The sequence below is a fragment of the Syngnathus acus genome, chromosome 1, assembly GCF_901709675.1.
Source record: "Syngnathus acus chromosome 1, fSynAcu1.2, whole genome shotgun sequence".
In the NCBI taxonomy this organism is placed as follows: Eukaryota; Metazoa; Chordata; class Actinopteri; order Syngnathiformes; family Syngnathidae; genus Syngnathus; species Syngnathus acus.
Genome location: NC_051087.1, coordinates 10,691,587 through 10,710,150, shown reverse-complemented (window position 1 = coordinate 10,710,150; position 18,564 = coordinate 10,691,587). Strand labels below are relative to the sequence as shown.

Below are 18,564 nucleotides of genomic sequence, written 5' to 3'. Positions count from 1 at the left end.
CAAAGAAATTACCTTTATAGGGAAAATGGAAGTAGACAAAGTTACAGAGCTAATGCTAAGTAAATAATTGACTACACAGATGTCATTTGAGGTCATAATCAGCTGTAGGCAATGAATTTCGTACCTGGGCCTTCTGCAATTTAATCCACCTCTTCAATCCAAAATAATTTCATCACTATTATAAGAAATATCAATATTATACAAAGAGACAATGTAACATCAGCAACTGTGCCATGTACATCATCAGGTGCAGTTCCAAACAAGCGTTGCTCTGGCCAGTCAATGAGGAGACAAATACGACAATGTCATGCCTTGTGAGGACGAATGTGGAGTCTGATTGGTCAAAGAAATACTCCCAAAATAGTTTAAATTACATTGGCCTGTACCTGTCAATCCTGAAAGTCCTGGCCGGATTAGATTGGCATAAAAATTTAAATTAAATCGAACCAAAAAAAAAAATCATGGACTACGTTTCTTGAGTTTACACAGAAAATGTAAAGATGCTGTGTCTGAAATGTATTTGTATTTTAAAACTCAAAAGCCATTACTTAGAAGCAGTCTTGTATAGTTGGCGCCTTTAGATGTTTGCTTTTTAAAAATTCTTATGGCTGTTATTGCTCTGTGGAACATTGCCACATCACAGGTTGCTTAAAGACTGTCCGTCCTTTCCAGGACTTGTTCAGAGCCATCGAGCAATCATGGAGTCTTTATAGTCTCATTTGCTTTCAGCTCAGCAGAGCTTTCAATTATTCATCAACTCAATGAGCTATTTCTCTCGCAGCATCAGTGCAACATTGCGGGTCGACGGTGAAAAGCTTTATCTTCCAAGTCTTTCAAAGCCTTTTGGTTTTGAGCTCCCGATAACCCCGGGGAGAGCTTGGGAGCCCGGTCACTCCACTTCAAGGTTTTTAAATGTGTCAAATCTTGTAAGGGAGTCACACGATCGTTCTTTCCACGGCTCATACCTCACACTTCTCTTGCGGCAAATCCAACTCGGCAACATTAAGTACATTTGCATACTTTTATCAGCGAGCGTCGCGGGCTCTAATTCTGTTTCTGCTAAACGATGACATGCCGTGACTATATTAGATTTCATCAGCAGTCATCAATCATGGGCGCACTTAACACGATCATCTCCCCAGTTTGTTGGAGAGAACAATGGGGGACAAGCCCATCCTGTCTGAGCAAATGAGGAATTTAAATACTGCACAAGAGACAACAGTGGCACGGAGGGGGCTGGTTGATTAAAGGCCTCAATATCTACTTTTCTGAGCAGACGATCTGTCAGTGGTATTCAAGTGGAGGTTTATTGAAATAATGGGCTGCTAGCACACACATCAATGCTTGCATGTATCATTATCGCAAAAAGGTGTAGGTGTTGGTAATATAAGGAGTCTTTTTATCCCCCAAGTATTCCTCAGCACAGGTCCCCTTAATGTTTCGTATTAATACAAATCTTGGCATTGTGTGTTCTCACCATGTCATGTTTCTCAGTATATGCGGAATTCCGATTTTACAATGATATTTTACAGCGACAATCATTAGCTGAGTAGGGAGACTAGAACTTAAAGTTCATGTTTGATGTAGTCAAAATTATGCTTGTCAACACCTTCACATTGATTAACATGATCTTCTGAGGGAGGGCAAATTAAAAAAAAAAAGTCACTCGTTAATTATTGATATGCTGAGTATCGTCATTGCACACAGAAGGCTATAATAATGTATTTAAGTAAGAAAGCCTATTTAGTTTATTTTTAGCATTAATTTCAGTTTGAGGTTGCTCTTTGAGTGAAATTAAGGCAATTTAACGATGCAATCAATCACATCGAATGATTCAAACTTTTAGATAAAATTGAATCATATCAAAACACATGTATCGATGTCAAGTCATCTTTTATTGGAGTTGTGCAATTTTCTTTTTTTTAGAGAATTCAGATAATTATTTCTTGCTACTCAAATTACTGGTGGAAATCTTGCCAATATCACACTCATCTGAAATTTGGTCATCCTAAATCAACTAAATGGAGGATACAGCAGGAAAGTCCTAATGATTGAACTATTTTGTGCTGATTTTGCGTTTTGATAAACGCAGGAGGGAATCACCTCTTATTGTTGCATAACAAAATTGACATCTAGCATGGAGGGTGACTGACTTATGTAGGATAGGGTTAAAGGACTCTCTTTATCAAATGTTACTATACGTGTACATTTTGCCCTTTGTTGCAGCAAATGTGATTGATGTTACACGCCAAAGCAGCATGACATTGCAAATATTTCACAATGAGACACGTAAGAAGGCACAAAGAATTTCACTTGTGTGGAAGGCTCAGATGACTGGCTGGGGCTACAAAGTCTGATGGATGACAGGAAATCCAGAAGATTTAGGGAATTAGCTCACCGATTGTGTGAGAACCTGGGACTGCGTTTGATTTATAGATCCATCAGTCAGGGCCAATAGTTGCCATGTTTAAAATGAATTCCCTACAGCAACTATGTTATGTTTCCCCTTGTAGAATAAAGAAAAAATACACAGCATGCATTCTGAAAGTGCCACTGATGAAAAATGTCATTGTGCAAGCATATTTTCTCCTGCAGAGGTCGCGTATGCTGTACGAAAAACTAAAGACCAAATCATAAAGCAACTGCAGAGTGGTGATGGTTAGTCATATGGGAAGTTCTGAGCAGTGGAACTAAAGGAGGCCATTAGGAGGCCTCCACATGCCACCTCACGCAAGACAGTCATGTGCAGAAAACAAATGTCAGTTTATTCAGTCAGAAGACTGTACAATCGATTGTCTTTTGGGGACAATGATGCAGCCATGCATTAATTAAGCGGAACAACTTATTTATAGAGAATAATGTAAAGAAGACAAACTGAACTTTTCTTCAATAACTGGTTTTCTGTCTAAAATTCGAGATCACGGGGAGTTTTTCAGTCACCACTCTTCGGTATTTAAGACATGTCACATAACTCAGTAGCAGATCATTACAATCATGGAATTGGAAACCAACAACATTTTACAAAAATGTAATATATTAGTGCACAACTGTGCCACCTACAGCATCTGGAGCAGTTCGGAATCAATATTTATACAATAACGTGAAAAAACTGAATTAAAGAAAATACTTCACAGCTATGATTACTGATTCTGAAGGCCTTGGACAAATTAAATTAACATGGCAACACATAGAGGCTAAAATATCTGAATGGAAAAAATAACAATGATAGAATAACAGATTTATAAATAATGTATAAGCATCTATTGCTTTTTATTTGTATTTGTATTTTTACTAGAAAACACAATACAATACGCTTCACATATAGCAATGGGACAACCACAAAGACTGAAAATAGTACTGTACAGTAATCCCTCGTTTATCGCGGATAATTGGTTCCAAAAACCACCCGCGATAAGTGAAATCCGCGAAATACGGTCACCAACAAGAAGTACTGGGCAGACTAACGAGTTAGCGGAAAGATGATAATTCGCGATCGTGCTAACACGCAAAAACGGACTTCTAAAGGAATGTAAACGAACATTTGGAGCAATACTACATTGTCCTATAGGTTAGACACGTTTCCTCAATTTAGAAGTTTTATTCTAACTTTTAAATTGTTTTTTAATTTGGGAAAAAAATCCGCGATGTAGTGAAACCGCGATAAACGGAACGCGAAGTAGCGAGGGATCACTGTATATCCATTTTCACCAGTGAAGATATCTATTGAGCCTGTTCTAATATGTCTTTTCTCAGTGCATGTGTCATAAGATTTAGGGATGTTCTGTGAGATTTTTCAATGTTAAAATATTGTCTGTTGTCTCAATAACAGAATGGAATGACGAAACACGCGTTGTTGTACCACGTGACATGACAAGTTTGGAGTTGAACAACCTTCCGCCCCCAACACGCCCCCATCAGTGTCACAGCGGCGGGCAAGTACAAATGTGCGTGTCCTAATAAAGTTGGTCATGAATTTCACATTCTACTTATTTCTTACGGAGGGACTTGCTTTGCACCGTCGAAATGGTGGAGGAACTGTTGGTGTTAAACGATGCAAAATCCAACTCGGTGAGTACTGAAATATCACATTTGATGAAGAAAGTTAGAACATGGTGGAGGTATTTGAAACTTGCACGTCACTGTTTTGTGCTCAAACATTTGCATTACTTTCAGCAAACCATTTAAAGGAGGATAAATCATGGGAAAAACAAACTCAGATACAAAGGGGGAAAAGACTGAATTAAACAGTAACCACAACAAGAATATGTGGAAATGTGTCCTCTAAAAATAAAAGCACTCATGTTGCCGCTAATGAAGTTAAATTAAATGCTGACTGGGCAGCATTATCCTGTAGCAGCCCACGTGTTGTAGTGACGCTCCAGCAGGCTTTTTGTTGCTAAATTAAGTTTCTTTATGTCTATGCATGAATTGTTCTCTGCTTCCTGTCTGTTCACTCTGTGTCTCCAAGGAGAAACTTCTTACACAGGAAACGTGATGTAAATATAGCTTCAATCCACCAAATGATATGAAGACAGTAAATTTGAAGATGGACTTCAAAAGAGTAAACCTTATGGGAAAGCAGCTTACTTTTGATTCTTCACTGAGCTTTCTGATTTTCATTTTTAGTTTTTGGGTGTAGTTCTTATCCTGGTGACATCTGATTGAATAGACTGACAAAAGCAGCGTATTCCATTGCAATCAAGCTTTCAGATTTGAATGCCATCTTATTTCATTTGACTGACTGACATCCTGCTGGACAGACAGATATTTCTGGTAACCTTTTCAACTTGTGTGTTGTTGCCAATTTACAATGTCAACACAACACCAAACGTGGCCTCATAAATAGCCTACAGAAGTAATTAAAAAAAGCTTCCCTACATTAAGAAATTGTACGTATGGGTTTGCTCGTACTGGGAATAAGTTACTGTACGTCTCATGTTTGCTGGTAAAAAATCCTTTATATTTAATGTGTTTTAAATTTTTGTCTACTCCTCAGAACCTCTCAAAGTCACTGCTGGCGGTGGCTTTTCTGGCGTCGTTTGGCAGTTCCATGCTCTATGGATTCAATCTTGCTGTGGTCAACTCGCCTGCAGAGGTTTGTATGACTGCTGCAGATGTTTCCATTCTTTTAATGCCTAATCCCTTAGAAAACCTCAAATACCTCTTATGAACCAACACCATTTGAAGCAAACGTGTCAAGACGTTGTGTCCAGTTGTCATGCGGGGTCATGCGGCCTTGCGTGTTAAATTGAAAAGCGCTTCCGTTCTGTGTCTTGATCAACCCGTCAATGCTTGATTTGATACGGTGCTCAACCGGAGAGAACTGAGAACGGTTTCCATTTCACCCCATGCTGAAGCTTCCGGGCTTCATGGTTAGCGTAGTGCGCTAAATGTAGTACTTTCTTATATTCTTCGTCATTTTGACTATAGTCAAATATAAATATAAGCTCTGGTTAATATCGCTATCATCTGTACTGATTATCCAGTTCAGGGTCCCTGAACATGCTGGAGCATATTACAGTTGAAGTGCAGTAATGTACCCTGGACTGACCACCAGACAAATAAAAACGAGCAATATTTCACACCATTCACATTTATTTCTAGTGGTGCCCAACCGATTAAATTAGAGCTCTTTTCACAAGAATAAACATTGGCCCAAATTTGGCCAATTATTCTATTAGTCTCTCATAAAACGGTACATACACACTGAATTTGAACATGACAAAAACTCGGTCATGTCTGCCTGGCAACATGTTTTTCGTTTGCCCATCTTTTGTTTATCTTCGTTGCCAAGGTTTTCAAGTTGTTCCACCTATACAATAAACTACCTCCAGTTTGCAGCACCAAGTACAAGATAGAAGTATTTCTATTTATAAGTTGATTTAGTTTTAATTTCGTGAAATAATTTCCGAAATATTCCTAATGCTTTTATTTTTGCATGTTTTTGTCCTCAAATTTTGCTCTGTTTAAAAATCTGATACTGATGAGCAAAGTATTGTATAACAGTCAAATGTTATATCTTTAATTCGCATATTAGTGGAAGTGATGAAACATTTTTATGTTTTCGGCGTGTGAAAGAGATCCTGAGTAGCAGGAGAACATCCACAATCACAGAGGGAACACGTAACTTCCACATTAAAAAGTCAGAGGTGAGATTGTAACCGAGAAGGAAATGTAATAATCACAAATGCAGCCAAGAATAAAGTTATCTTAATAAATGGGAAAGTTCCAGGTCCTTTTCTAAGCATTGTGTGCTTTGCTTTACCATATTTAACCAAAGCACTGCAGTTAAATCCTATCATGTTGCTCCAGCTCTGAGGTCATCACCCTGATATACATATATATAAAATAGATACACAAAATGCTGAATGGTTCATGGATAAAATATATATATATGACCCTTCGTGGTAACATCTCATGACTTGTCTTTGTTTGTGTGGCAAAGCTAATCACAGAGAAGCAGCTTCTTATTTTTACGCACCACATGTCTAGGAAAAGTTCTCCGGAGAACTACACGTCATGCAATATTACTAATCGACATGCGGTTAATGTGATCAGGACAAAGCTTTAACCACGGTACATGTGACTTGTAGGGTTCATTATGCATTTGTTACACCAGTGTTGTCCAAGCCACATCTTTTTTGTGTTGCTGACCTCAGTTGCTCCATCCATCCATCCATCCATCCATCCATCCATCCATCCATCCATCCATCCATCCATCCATCCATCCATCCATCCAGTCTGTTTTATTGTTGTGGTCTTCATCTGACTTAGAGAAAAACATTTCCAAAAGTTTGAAGAAACTTGGTTGAGTGACAGGCAAGAGAAAACCTTGATCCAAAAAACCTTGATTGATTGATTGATTGATTGATTGATTGATTGATATCTTTATTTCGAACATCCAAAACAAAATTCAATCCATTTTCTATATTCTGCGCAGGGTTGTGGGGAGCTGGAGTCTTACCCAGCTGATTTTGGCCAAAAAGCAGACTAACGTGGACTGGTAGACAATCAGTTCTTTGGCACAGAGACCATGAATGCGAAAATGAAAAAGTTAAATTAAGTGATATTAGTGTCTTATTACATCATGGGCTCCGTTATAACATTTGAAAAGATTTATTCATTTTTTTTCTAGGCCAATAATGTAACAAACAGCCAATAACATGTTATTATGGTATTGGTCAAAGGTAAGTTGTTACATTATAGGTCCAAGACCTTTATTACAGTATTGAACAGTTATTAGGTTATGGGCCTATTTATGTTTTTTTAAAAAGGGCAAATTTATTTCGTTATGGGCCGTTGCCATATTATAGGTTGTTGTCACGTAATGGATTCTATGGACCTAAAATCATAGTCACCGCTCATTGGTTAGTCATGTTAGCGTTTTCATTCTGATCCTTTTATCAAACCTCTCAAGACACAATAGGGACCTTCCACAAACATTATGTTCAAGTGCATTATATAAAGAGCTGTTTTCCATCGCACTGTACAGTACATAAATACATTTTTATTTTTTAGGGAAACGTGACATTGACATGACAGCATGACATTTTTTTATTCATATTGAACATTTTACAAACAAATATATTTTGCCTGTTCAAACAATTCATTGGTTAATAGAGGAGCTAATATGGTCTTTACACAACGATCGTCATGTAAGATCAATTACTTTACGTTTATCTTCTTTTGGAAGAGAGCTCTTTAAATATGTAAAAGGAAAACAAACAGGTTTTCCAACAGTATTAATTCTTTGGCAAGGAGAATTGTAACAGCAAATATTGCAGAAAAACAGTTCAGATGAGTTTCATTTATTGTTGCACTATTTGTGCAGTTTCTAACTAAATTCTATTAAGATGATGATGGTTGAATTTGGTACTATATTTGGTGTATTGATACGATTGTGCTTGTTTGTCATCGTTTTATATTGTCTTGAATGCTTGGCAGCTCAAATACAGTCGTCGCATTAGTAACTTATTTTCCTCCACCAGTACATCAAAAACTTCTACAACGAAACACTTCAAGAAAATTATAACTGGATTCCAGATGAGAGGCACCTCACAGTCTTATATTCCCTCACTGTGTCTATCTTTGCTATTGGTGGAATGATTGGAGCCTTGTTAGTGGGAAGACTCGTAACCAAGTATGGAAGGTCAGTGTGTTAATGGTGTCATAGTCAATATCAAATACTTTACAATTCGGTGGCTAACAACACCTATTGTTCAATCAAAATGTATGTGTCTGAACAGGAAGGGGACGTTGGTGCGATCAACTGTGCTTGTGTTTGTTGGAGGAGGTCTTATGGGCCTCAGCAGAGCATGGAGGGCACCAGCCATGGTCATCATCGGGCGCTTCATTGTTGGAGTACATTCCGGTAAGACCATCTGTACCCCGAATTCCAAAAGCATGCCGTATTATTCGGATTATGTCATTAAAAAAAAAAATCGGAAAATATGTCTAATATCATCAAATTGAAAAAAAGCATTGAAACTCTCTCTTTGATGGAACAGGTATCTCTCTCAGTGTGGTGCCAATGTACCTTGGTGAGATTGCTCCCAAGAATGTACGAGGTTTCCTGGGTCTTATTCCGAGCATCCATATTTGTCTTGGGGTCTTCATTGCCCAGGTCCTGGGGCTCCAAGAGCTGATGGGAAAGGTACTAACATAATGGTGTTCAACATGAGTCTTCTACTGTACGTTTGAGCTGCTGATTCCTTACAGGAAGAGCACTGGCCTCTGCTCATGTCCCTGATAGTATTTCCAACCCTGGTCCAGCTGATGCTGTTGCCATGGTTTCCTGAGAGCCCACGGTACCTGTTGATAGAAAAAGGAAATGTTCATGCCACCATTGCAGGTTTGGAATTATCCATTTTCTATACTTGTCCTCATTAAGATGACTGGACTCATTACATATTATATCCCACTTGAGTTCTTTTCTAAGAATGACATCATTGTTTGCCTTGATAAGCGATCAGTTTGCAGGATGTCTGACTAAAATAGTTCGTTTATCTATCAGATTTAAAATGGCATGTCTTCTATCCTCCAGCTCTCAAGTGGTTCCGCGCTAAAGGCAACATCCAGTTGGAGGTGGAGGAGATGCAGGAGGAACAACGCTCTTTGTCCTCCACCCAGACTGTATCTGTGTGTGGACTCCTTATGGACCGCTGCGTTCGCTGGCAAGTCATCACCATTGTGGTGGTCAACATCGGCATGCAGCTGTCTGGCATTGATGCGGTGAGTCGAGGAAAGTTGGATTGACTCGCTCATGTTTGCGCAGTTATTATGGCAGCTCCCTGCTGTGCTCCCTCCATCTGTATGCCTTCCTGTCCATATATCACAGTCCCACTAAGCAGGGGGCAAACAACCACGCCTCATTATCTTCAGGTCTCCTCTCAGAGCGCTGGCCCCCATTGGAGGGTTGATACATCTACATACAGGCAACACTCACTGCACTGTGCCAGTGGAAGCTTCAGGCACGTGCTACAACAACATCCCAGCAGGAGTACACCCCGCTGGGTCTGCCAGTCCCAGATGTTCCAGACTGCCACACCGGAACATGAACATGAAGCGTGTTTTACATTTTCAAGCATTCATAATGAACACATGCGAGTTCCATCCAGCCATCTATTTCCTATGCAACTTATCATGTCGTAACTTACTTGAGAGGCAGCACTTGGATGGATCAAGCCCACTTCTACCCCTAAACATAATTGCTGCCAATTCTCGACAGATGTTTCTGTAACTGTGTCTCACATACTAGCGTTTGGTCTTCCCTATCCACTGTACCCCTCTACATGAGTGGTTCACATTAGTTTTGCTTGTCATCGTGGGGTTTCTGCTCTTGAGGCATTCACTTAGCTGTTCATCACTGGGGACCATTTTCTTGATTCATGTCATCAAGACTCCCTTTTCTGCTGAGTGTACAGTCTCAGGATGTTGCGCTTAGAAAGAAGAAACTCTCCTTCTTTCTTTATACCAGCTGGCACAAAAGGGAAAAGCTGAGCAGAGAAAATGGAAAAACCAGCTGAGTGGAAAGAACGGATGTTTCACGTTCTGTGAATGTCTGGCGACCAGTCCACAGTAACGCACATAACTTCAGACGCAACAAATTACTTTATAATCACAAAATAATGATCCATAGTTTTTTTGAGTCATGATTCCTAGTCTTCAGCGGGCCACTTATGATTGATTTCATGACACAATGCTTCGGGCCAGTTTAAATTTAGGAATTTGGTCCATATATAAGGCACACCGGACTATAAGGTACACTGTCGGCTTTTGAGAAAATGTTAGGTTATTAGGTGCGCCTTATAGTCCAGAAAATACGGTAAATAAAAGTGAGTGCCACATGTACTAAAGGCAGAACATGCACACTTCACACGGATGCCTGAAACGTGCTGTCGGCAGCTATTAAAATTGGAGTTTCTTATGCCATATTCCATCTGCCACTTTACAGGCTACTTTCTTGTTAATTGGACGTGTTAGAAACCAAAGGAGGGAACATGCTTATAAAACATGAATGACATTAACGTTATATTCTTTACCCTTTCCTTTGAATGTTACATTTGGATCGTGACCTTCAGTTTTATGATATTCACAGCAGTATGCGGCTCACCTTTTACTTGACAGCAAAGTTATAAACGGGATCCAAATGGAGCTTAGAGGACAGGTGGGTTCAGAAGATTCAGATGAGTGCTTGCAGGCAAGTGCCAGGAGCCCTCAGGGTGCCAGCCTTGTGCTGCACCTTGAGGGATGACATCAGGCTCGGAGCTGTTTGAGCTCACTCGCTGCTTGCTCTGCTCATCTTGAAAAATTTGTCTAAAATTTAAGGATGGAGTTCACAAACTCATTCCTTGACACTTAATCATTTGGTTTTATTGTCCGTTTTCATCTAAGAGATAGATGTTGCATCAGCAGAATGTTATTAATGACAATACACAAATTAATTTCAAAGGGAGTGCTTGTCATGTTGCTCCAGATGATTTGCTGCCACTAAAATGAATGAGTGAGTGACGTGGGCTGGGATGCTAATGATCACAATGATGAAATGCATGCAAATGAGACTTTTCACATGATGTTGTCTTGTTATTCTCAATTTCAGATTTGGTTCTACACAAATGATATATTCAAGAATGCTGGAATTCCAGAACCCCATATTCAGTATACCACAGTGGGAACCGGAGCCATCGAGGTCATTTCCGGAATGCTGGGTGTGAGTGCACACATGCTAAGAAAACCTGCCACATATGAATAACAGAGGAAAAAATTGTATTGTGTAGTATGGTTGTTTTCGAGATGAAATAATGAATGGATTTACAAACTGTTGTTAGATGCAGACAAATGAATTAGATGCTGATGTTTAAAGCAGACAGTTGATGGCCACCTTGTTTCCTATCTTGCAGTGTTTTGCAATTGAGCGTGTAGGTCGGAGACCTCTGATGATTGGTGGTTATATCTTCATGAGCCTCTGCTGTGTTGGGATCACTGTGTCGGTCCTCTTCCAGGTACACCAACATTTGATTTCACCACTTCAATCATAGTTTTGAACTTTAATATGATGACTTGCTTGACCAATTACAGGAGCAGCTGTCCTTTATGCGCTACATCAGCGTGGGCTGCGTGGTTGGGATTATTGCTGGCTTCTGCATCGGTCCAGGTGAATACTATATCAAAGTACCAATTAGCGACAATTGTTTCCACTTTATATTTTTGCTTACCGTCTTCCCTTACAGTTCTTTAATGACTTTTTCTTTTTACACTTTGGTCTGTGGCTTGAAAACAAAACGCAGACTCAATATTATAACATCATATTTTGAAAGGAACATTGCTACTAATTTCATTGTGCAGCAAAATGAATGCACAAACAACAGTGCCACTTTGTCTAAAATGTTAATCCACAAAATGTTCATTTCAACATTCAGACTGTCAACTCCAGTCACCCATCCATCCCATCACCGTACATTTTATTTCAAGAGCAAAATGTGTTTTTATTATTATAATACCGTAATTTCTGGACTACAAAACACACCTGATTTGAGGCCGCAATATCTCAATTTAGACACACAAAAATGTGTACATATTGCTGTGCGTCTCCACTTTATAATGGGATATGTACAAAGAAACATGTCACACAGATGGTTTTAAAAATAATAATAATAATTTCCATAAACATTTGAACATTGCTAGACACAGGAGCCTCCCAGAAAAGTCATTGATCGCTGCGACTAGTCAGTGCATAATTATTATTTTTTTTTAATGGGTAGTGACATTGTTGTTGATGCACTTGAACTCATCTTGATAAATCACGTGATGTTTACATCGATCTCCCCCGTGTCACATGGGTGTAGAACGACTGTTCTGATTAATGTAGTGGCGCATGTCAATAGCAGATCAGAATAGATCAAGTCACAAGTAAACGGAATTTTCATTGTGTTTGGTCATTCAGTTGAATTCTAATTGGATTATAAAGCAGCAACTTGTAGTCCGGGAATTACGGCAATTCCAGTTACATATAGATACATTTGTGATGTATTGATTTGTTAAAAATATTAAGTACAGGAGCAGTTATTTTGCAAATTTTGAGGGACAATCCCACAGTTGTCAATGTGGTGTATATATTCTTTAAATTGTTCATGCAAGACTGTAGGATGACTCCAGATACTTAACATTTGGGTTCAAGCCGCCCAATTTTAGGCCAACTAGTGGGTCATGTCCTGTGCGCAAGGTAACACTGCCTCCTCCTGGACATGATAGAGCCAACGCCATCCCCTCCCTCTCTCTTTCTCCATCTCGCCTGCACACAGATATTGTAATTCATTAGTCTTGTAAATTAGGAAGTCTTAAGTGCCACACTACATCCATTCCCACAGTCATTTATACAAGAGAAAGAGTTGAGTGAAGTGAATTAAGAGGCAATCATTTACAACATTGGAAGCCATGTTGAGCGGACCTGCAAGGATGATGAATTGGGGAGAATCCGGCATACACGACGTCATTCGTCAAGCAGGCAAAAATCTATACTTCGGCGCACAGACGAGGGTTTGTGTTGCCGCAATTAGACTTTTAATGGCTCATTGTTCATCAGCTCGGCATGATGAATGCAGCTTCCGTCAGACTAAAGCCTGCACGCACCGTGACGCCTCCCATACATACCGCAGATGTTGACAAATTATGGCCTAGTTATTAGCCCGACAATATTAAACCTTCATCTGCGCAATTATCATGCGCAGATAACGAGGACGGCATTTGTAATACTTATCGTTGGAGCATTGGAGAGAAAATGCATCTTTCTCCTTCATCACTTTTAACAATGAAGAATTGTGTATTTGAAGCCAACAGACAATCTGAAAAAAAAAATCAGTGAACAAAAAAATTACTGACTAAGGTGGTTTTCTTGTGGTTTGGCCCATTTCCAACTTGGAAAATGTCTTCCTCGTCACAAAATAAATTACATTTTGGAAAAGGAGCATAACGGAATGTTTTTATTGCGTTTATGTTTAGTTAAGAAAAGTCACTGCTTTAATTTCTGGAAAACTATTTGCCGATTAAATTTTATAGCACCAAACTGTCTGTGGTAACTCACTTTATTTACTACAAGACAGACAGACTCTGTCTGCTGAGTAAAACTGGTATCTTCTGAAGTGCTTCAGATTAAGAAATCGGACATTTTTCACAATCTCTCGTAGCCGGCGTGCCCTTCCTGATCACGGCGGAGCTGTTCAAACAGTCGCACAGACCAGCAGCCTACACGATGGGAGGTTGTCTCAACTGGTTATCAAACTTCACCATTGGCTTTGTCTTTCCCTTTCTTGAGGTCAGAACACTTTCATTCTTTTACTCTTAATTATTGATCTAATGACATTGGCTTGCATGTGAAGGTTTCAATTTGATCTGGTGAACTTCACGAGTTGACATAAAACTATCCCAAAAGATTTATTGGAAACCCTTTTGGTAGATGCAAATGCTAAGGAATTACATTTCAGAACCACAAAATTTGTGAGATACTATTTCTTATGAAGGGCTACCATTTTGATCCACACTTTGGAAATAACAGATTTGCTCGAATTACTTTAAATGATCATATTTAAGTAAATAATATGAATCTATGTGAAGACACTGATCAGTTTAATGATTTCTCACATTATCCACAATGATTGAATCATTATTAGGCTATCGGGAGTGTAATTTCTCTGGTGAGCTGTTTTTAGAACAGGTCTGTGTATGATTCATTACTTGGGGGCTGCCAGTGGTAACCGCTGCTCTAAATTGTCCATCGTGGCGATTGCGAGTTTCACTTTTGCTTGGCTATCAAAACAAACGACAGTAGCATAGTATGGGCTATTGGGTCAAGTCTGAAAATGAATTACTTAACACAACACACATTTAACAGATTGTTAAGAGCACACTTGTCTTGCAACATTAACCAAAACGAGAGAGTGAATTTATATTCCGACTGGGGCAATTCTAAAATCAGAGAATTAGAGTTGCTTAGCTCCCAGCAAGGCAAAGTAGCAGTTTACAGCTTTGTGCATTTTGAACCCAATGTCATTCCGTCATTTCTGAAAGAAAAGCATACCACTTTTTGGGAAAGTCTGTGACTAAATTATCACATCTTATAAAGTTGATTTAAATGTGTTTTGCAAAAAAAAAACAAAAAAAACAACGGGTGGGTTGTTTTGGCCACCTGGGTCGGTCCAATTTTTAACCCAAGTTGGGTTGTTTTCAACCCAGCAATTTTAAGGGTGCGCTTTGGGTCAATAAAGGTTGAGAAACACCACTTTAACTCATTTTCATTTGCATGTCTTGTAACTCCATTTGTGTGTTCCTAACATATCTCTATTTTAACTGGGGCTTTGTGATGCAGAAATATTGTGCAAAAGTGTTCCATGTTCAGCATGATCTCCTACTCTGTTCCAGTAGAAACCTAAAGAAAGAGAGGGAGCCAAACACACACGCAGACAAAAAAAAAAAAAGACACCAGTCTATATAAGCTGTGATGAATACCCTCTTACTTTTTGTAAACAATAGAGTAGAATAATAATCTTTATTTGTTATCTTCACGCAAAAGATCTGCACCTCTGCATTTGACCTGTCGCAGTAGTGGACACGGCCAACACACATCGTTAAAGGCACACATTGTAGCAACGGGGGACAACTGAAATGGCTTGAGGGCAGTCCAGTATGTCATTGTCCTGCTCAAGGACACCACAGCTGTGTGTCCAGAGGATGTTGGGGGTCGATGATTTTGAACTGGGGTCCTCACACTGGCAAAGCGTTAGAGGCACCCCTTCTGCATCTTGCTGTTTCCTCTTCATGCGCCGTGTATGAAGGTTGCATGTTTGTTGTTTATATTCGGACAAGGCAAGCATGAGAAAAGCTTGAATGATGGTCACCAGCTTAATTCTAGCATGGCATTCCCAGCACTTACTTTTTAGGTAAATGGAACGCACCAAACTTTAGTCTGACCTCCATCCACCATATTGTAAGGTGCGTCAGGCACACGTCAAAGGACACACCCTCGCTATGTTGCAATAGCCAATATGGCGCTGAGTGGTCAGGCAAATCCCCAAACGGGTACAACCAAGTTTGGCCCGACACTACATAAAACATAAACTAAAAGCATTCCCGCATGGGTCGTCCATGAAAACAGAGTTCTACGAATTTGACGATGATGACGCCTATTTGTTAGCATGTATCATTATAAAATGGTACGAACCAAACAAAATGTTCTAAGGTTTGGCATCTTATTTCTTTGAATATTAGTGGGGGTTTTTACTATACATAAACAATCCTCTGCGATGCACAACAATTAAAACAGTCCTGTTCACTCAACTTTATTTATATGGTCCTTTCACAACTGCTGCAGCTGTAACAAAGCATTTTCCTCAACATGGGAGATAAGACAGTTATAATAATACAGCCGGCGGGATAGAGTAGAACAACGTGGCCACACTGCAATAGATTTTTTTTTTTCCTTCATGTGTCCTCCACAGCTGGCCACCGGTCCTTACTGTTACCTCATCTTCTGTGCAATATGCCTGGGAGTGGCCGTCTACACCATCTTCATCATTCCCGAGACCAAGAACAAAACCTTCATGGAAATCAGTCAAATGTTTGCCACCAAAAACAACCTCCTTGAAGAGGAGCTGACATCCAATGAGCTTCTGAAAATGTCTCACATGAACGGCTATGGGACGCTGGGCCATCGAGATGTAAAGTAGAAGGCGGACCTTTACATTTATTTTTTTTTTATAAAACTGACAGATGTGTATAAGGCACATTATGGGCTCAACTCACATGTCTATCCTTCCGTGTTCCAATCAACAATGTTTTAAGAGAATCTTTACTGTGTGTGACTCAAAAGTCACATGGCAATTAAGCGTATGAGCATTTTAATCGTCATTTATCCAGGACATTTGTTCCACAACCCAATCTGCACATATCTGAACACATCTTGTGAGCATTCATATATGTATGTAAATATAACACCTCAGAAGGGGGACATGTCAATGTCGAGTGCATTGCGAATGTCTTGACACCCCAAAATGTAATTTTGTCCTACAGTTCTCACACTCCGAATGTGATGTTTATCTCTTTTTATTTAAGAGAGATATTGTGACTACTGTAGTAGTCATTTTATGTAGTTATGTGAGTTATTTATCAACATGCTTGTTGGTGTCGTGTATATGAAAATACTTCTTTGTATAAAAAAATGTGTAGTCAGAGACAAGAAGTATTCAATAAAATTAGGAATTTAGAACCCATTAATGTTTTAAATGTTTTACAACTTTTTGACAATCTCCTCTTTGTGTCACTTGCCGAAGGGGCGGCATTATTGTTTAATAATGCTCCATTTCTTGGGCTTTAAAGTTGTAGAATGTTTTTTATTGCTTATGAAGCCTGCTCCAAGAATATAACTAAGAAGAACTATAAGTAGTTGGTCAGAGCGCATTTATTTATTCATCAGTTGTGGACCTAATAATGAATGAGCAAAATAGTTATCTCAATAACAGATTAAATAATGATAATAATCCCTGAAGCTCCGAGAAAAAAAATATTTTTTAAAGACTTGATGTTTGAATGTTACATTTGACGATGAGGCAACAGACAGCGTATGAGAATCAACCATGCTATTCCATCATCAACATGGAAATGAGACATTAAAACATAATGTCCGCCCCTTGTGTTGTGCAACCTTGCTCTCTCCCAGTGTGTGAAAGCTGCCATGATCATAAACGTGCTCTTCTGCAGCCTGAATAACAAACGCGCCATGCATGTGTCATGTGACAGTGATAGCCATACTGAAGGATCCCTTTCGGCTACTTGATCCATCTGTCAGACCTCCTGCGGAACTAACACGCACGAAGACAAAAAATATTGTCACATGCTTGCATGTCCATTTTACTCAGAGAGGACTGAATGTACGAGATGGAAGGGGGTTGCTATGTAATTCACATATAAATCCTATCATACACTTACAAGTGGGGGGGAAAAAATCTGTAGTACCTGCAACAGTGTTTTACGAGTGCGCGTGTGATGACCCTGATGACCCCTCATTGGCTAGTGCTATAAACATCAACTAATTTTCAGTGTTTGACCGAATGCATCCCAGCATTTTCTGCTACGATCTGCTGTCACGTAAAGAAGGACTGAAAAAGGAGAGGAGGGGTCCAACCTCTGGAGTTGTTGAATGACAAAATGTTTCCGTCCGAGAGATATGACCAAAATGTGTGTCTGCACATAATAGAAACGGCCTTTCCGACAAAGTGTGCCTTGTCACTCAGTCTGCACACCGCATGGGTGCGTGGATAACATTATGGAACACGTGAGAGCGAGCGCACAGGCCCTCCGGCAGAGCCAGTCGATAAATCAGCCAAATAGCATCACAGGCTGGCGCAGGAAGAAGTCCAACAGATAAAATGCTCTCCCACACAACAAAGCCACACTCACTGTGTAATTAATTGCAACAAATTACCTCTTCCTCTCCCAGTCTGCCCCCACCTCTACCCCTCCCTCACGCTGCACTAACGAGCACACTCCTCGCGTGCGTGTCTGACGGAAGAGCACGGGCGCGTGCGCGCGCGCATGCCCGCGCTGCAGCCTTCATAAGTGCCTTAATGTGGCTTATTGCGGTGCGCGGTCCCTTTAGCCGTGGAAATATTCGCGTGACGGATGTGCTTTGTCGCCAGCGCTCCCCAGCGGAGGGCCGCCGCTGTCAGGGAGGAGATGATGACATTAACAGGGAGGCAAGGCGATGACAAATGCCTGTTATCAGCGAACGAGGCCGGTGACAAATCGAACGGCAGCGCCCAGGCAGCCCCGGCGCGGTGTAATAAAAAAGAAGATGGATGGCACACCCAGACAGGGCCCGCGTTAATGCGATTTCCACTGCTCTCCCTGACTCCCAATTAAGGCTGGGGGGTGTCGAGAGAGGAGATAGACTGTGTGTCTTGTGGATGAGAGTGTCTCAGGATGGAGAAACATGAGGCATGGAAAAGCTCAACAGAGACCTCCGCCAAGGCTAATGTGGTATACTTACAGCGTTTCACCCACTAGCCTTCGTTCCCC

At 40.1% G+C, this 18,564-nt stretch overlaps 1 protein-coding gene across 1 annotated transcript; it reads left to right on the top strand.

Annotated features, from left to right (window-relative positions):
* The first annotated feature begins 3,939 nt into the window (after positions 1-3,939).
* slc2a15b (solute carrier family 2 member 15b) lies at positions 3,940-16,760 on the top strand. The gene is made up of 12 exons (XM_037241220.1): positions 3,940-4,068; positions 4,997-5,095; positions 7,989-8,149; positions 8,247-8,371; positions 8,508-8,653; positions 8,719-8,851; positions 9,044-9,231; positions 11,099-11,209; positions 11,400-11,501; positions 11,578-11,653; positions 13,683-13,810; positions 15,990-16,760. Exons 1-12 carry the CDS (start codon positions 4,024-4,026, stop codon positions 16,215-16,217), a joined length of 1,542 nt encoding a protein of 513 aa, XP_037097115.1. The 5' UTR covers positions 3,940-4,023; the 3' UTR covers positions 16,218-16,760.
* Positions 16,761-18,564: the final 1,804 nt, after the last annotated feature.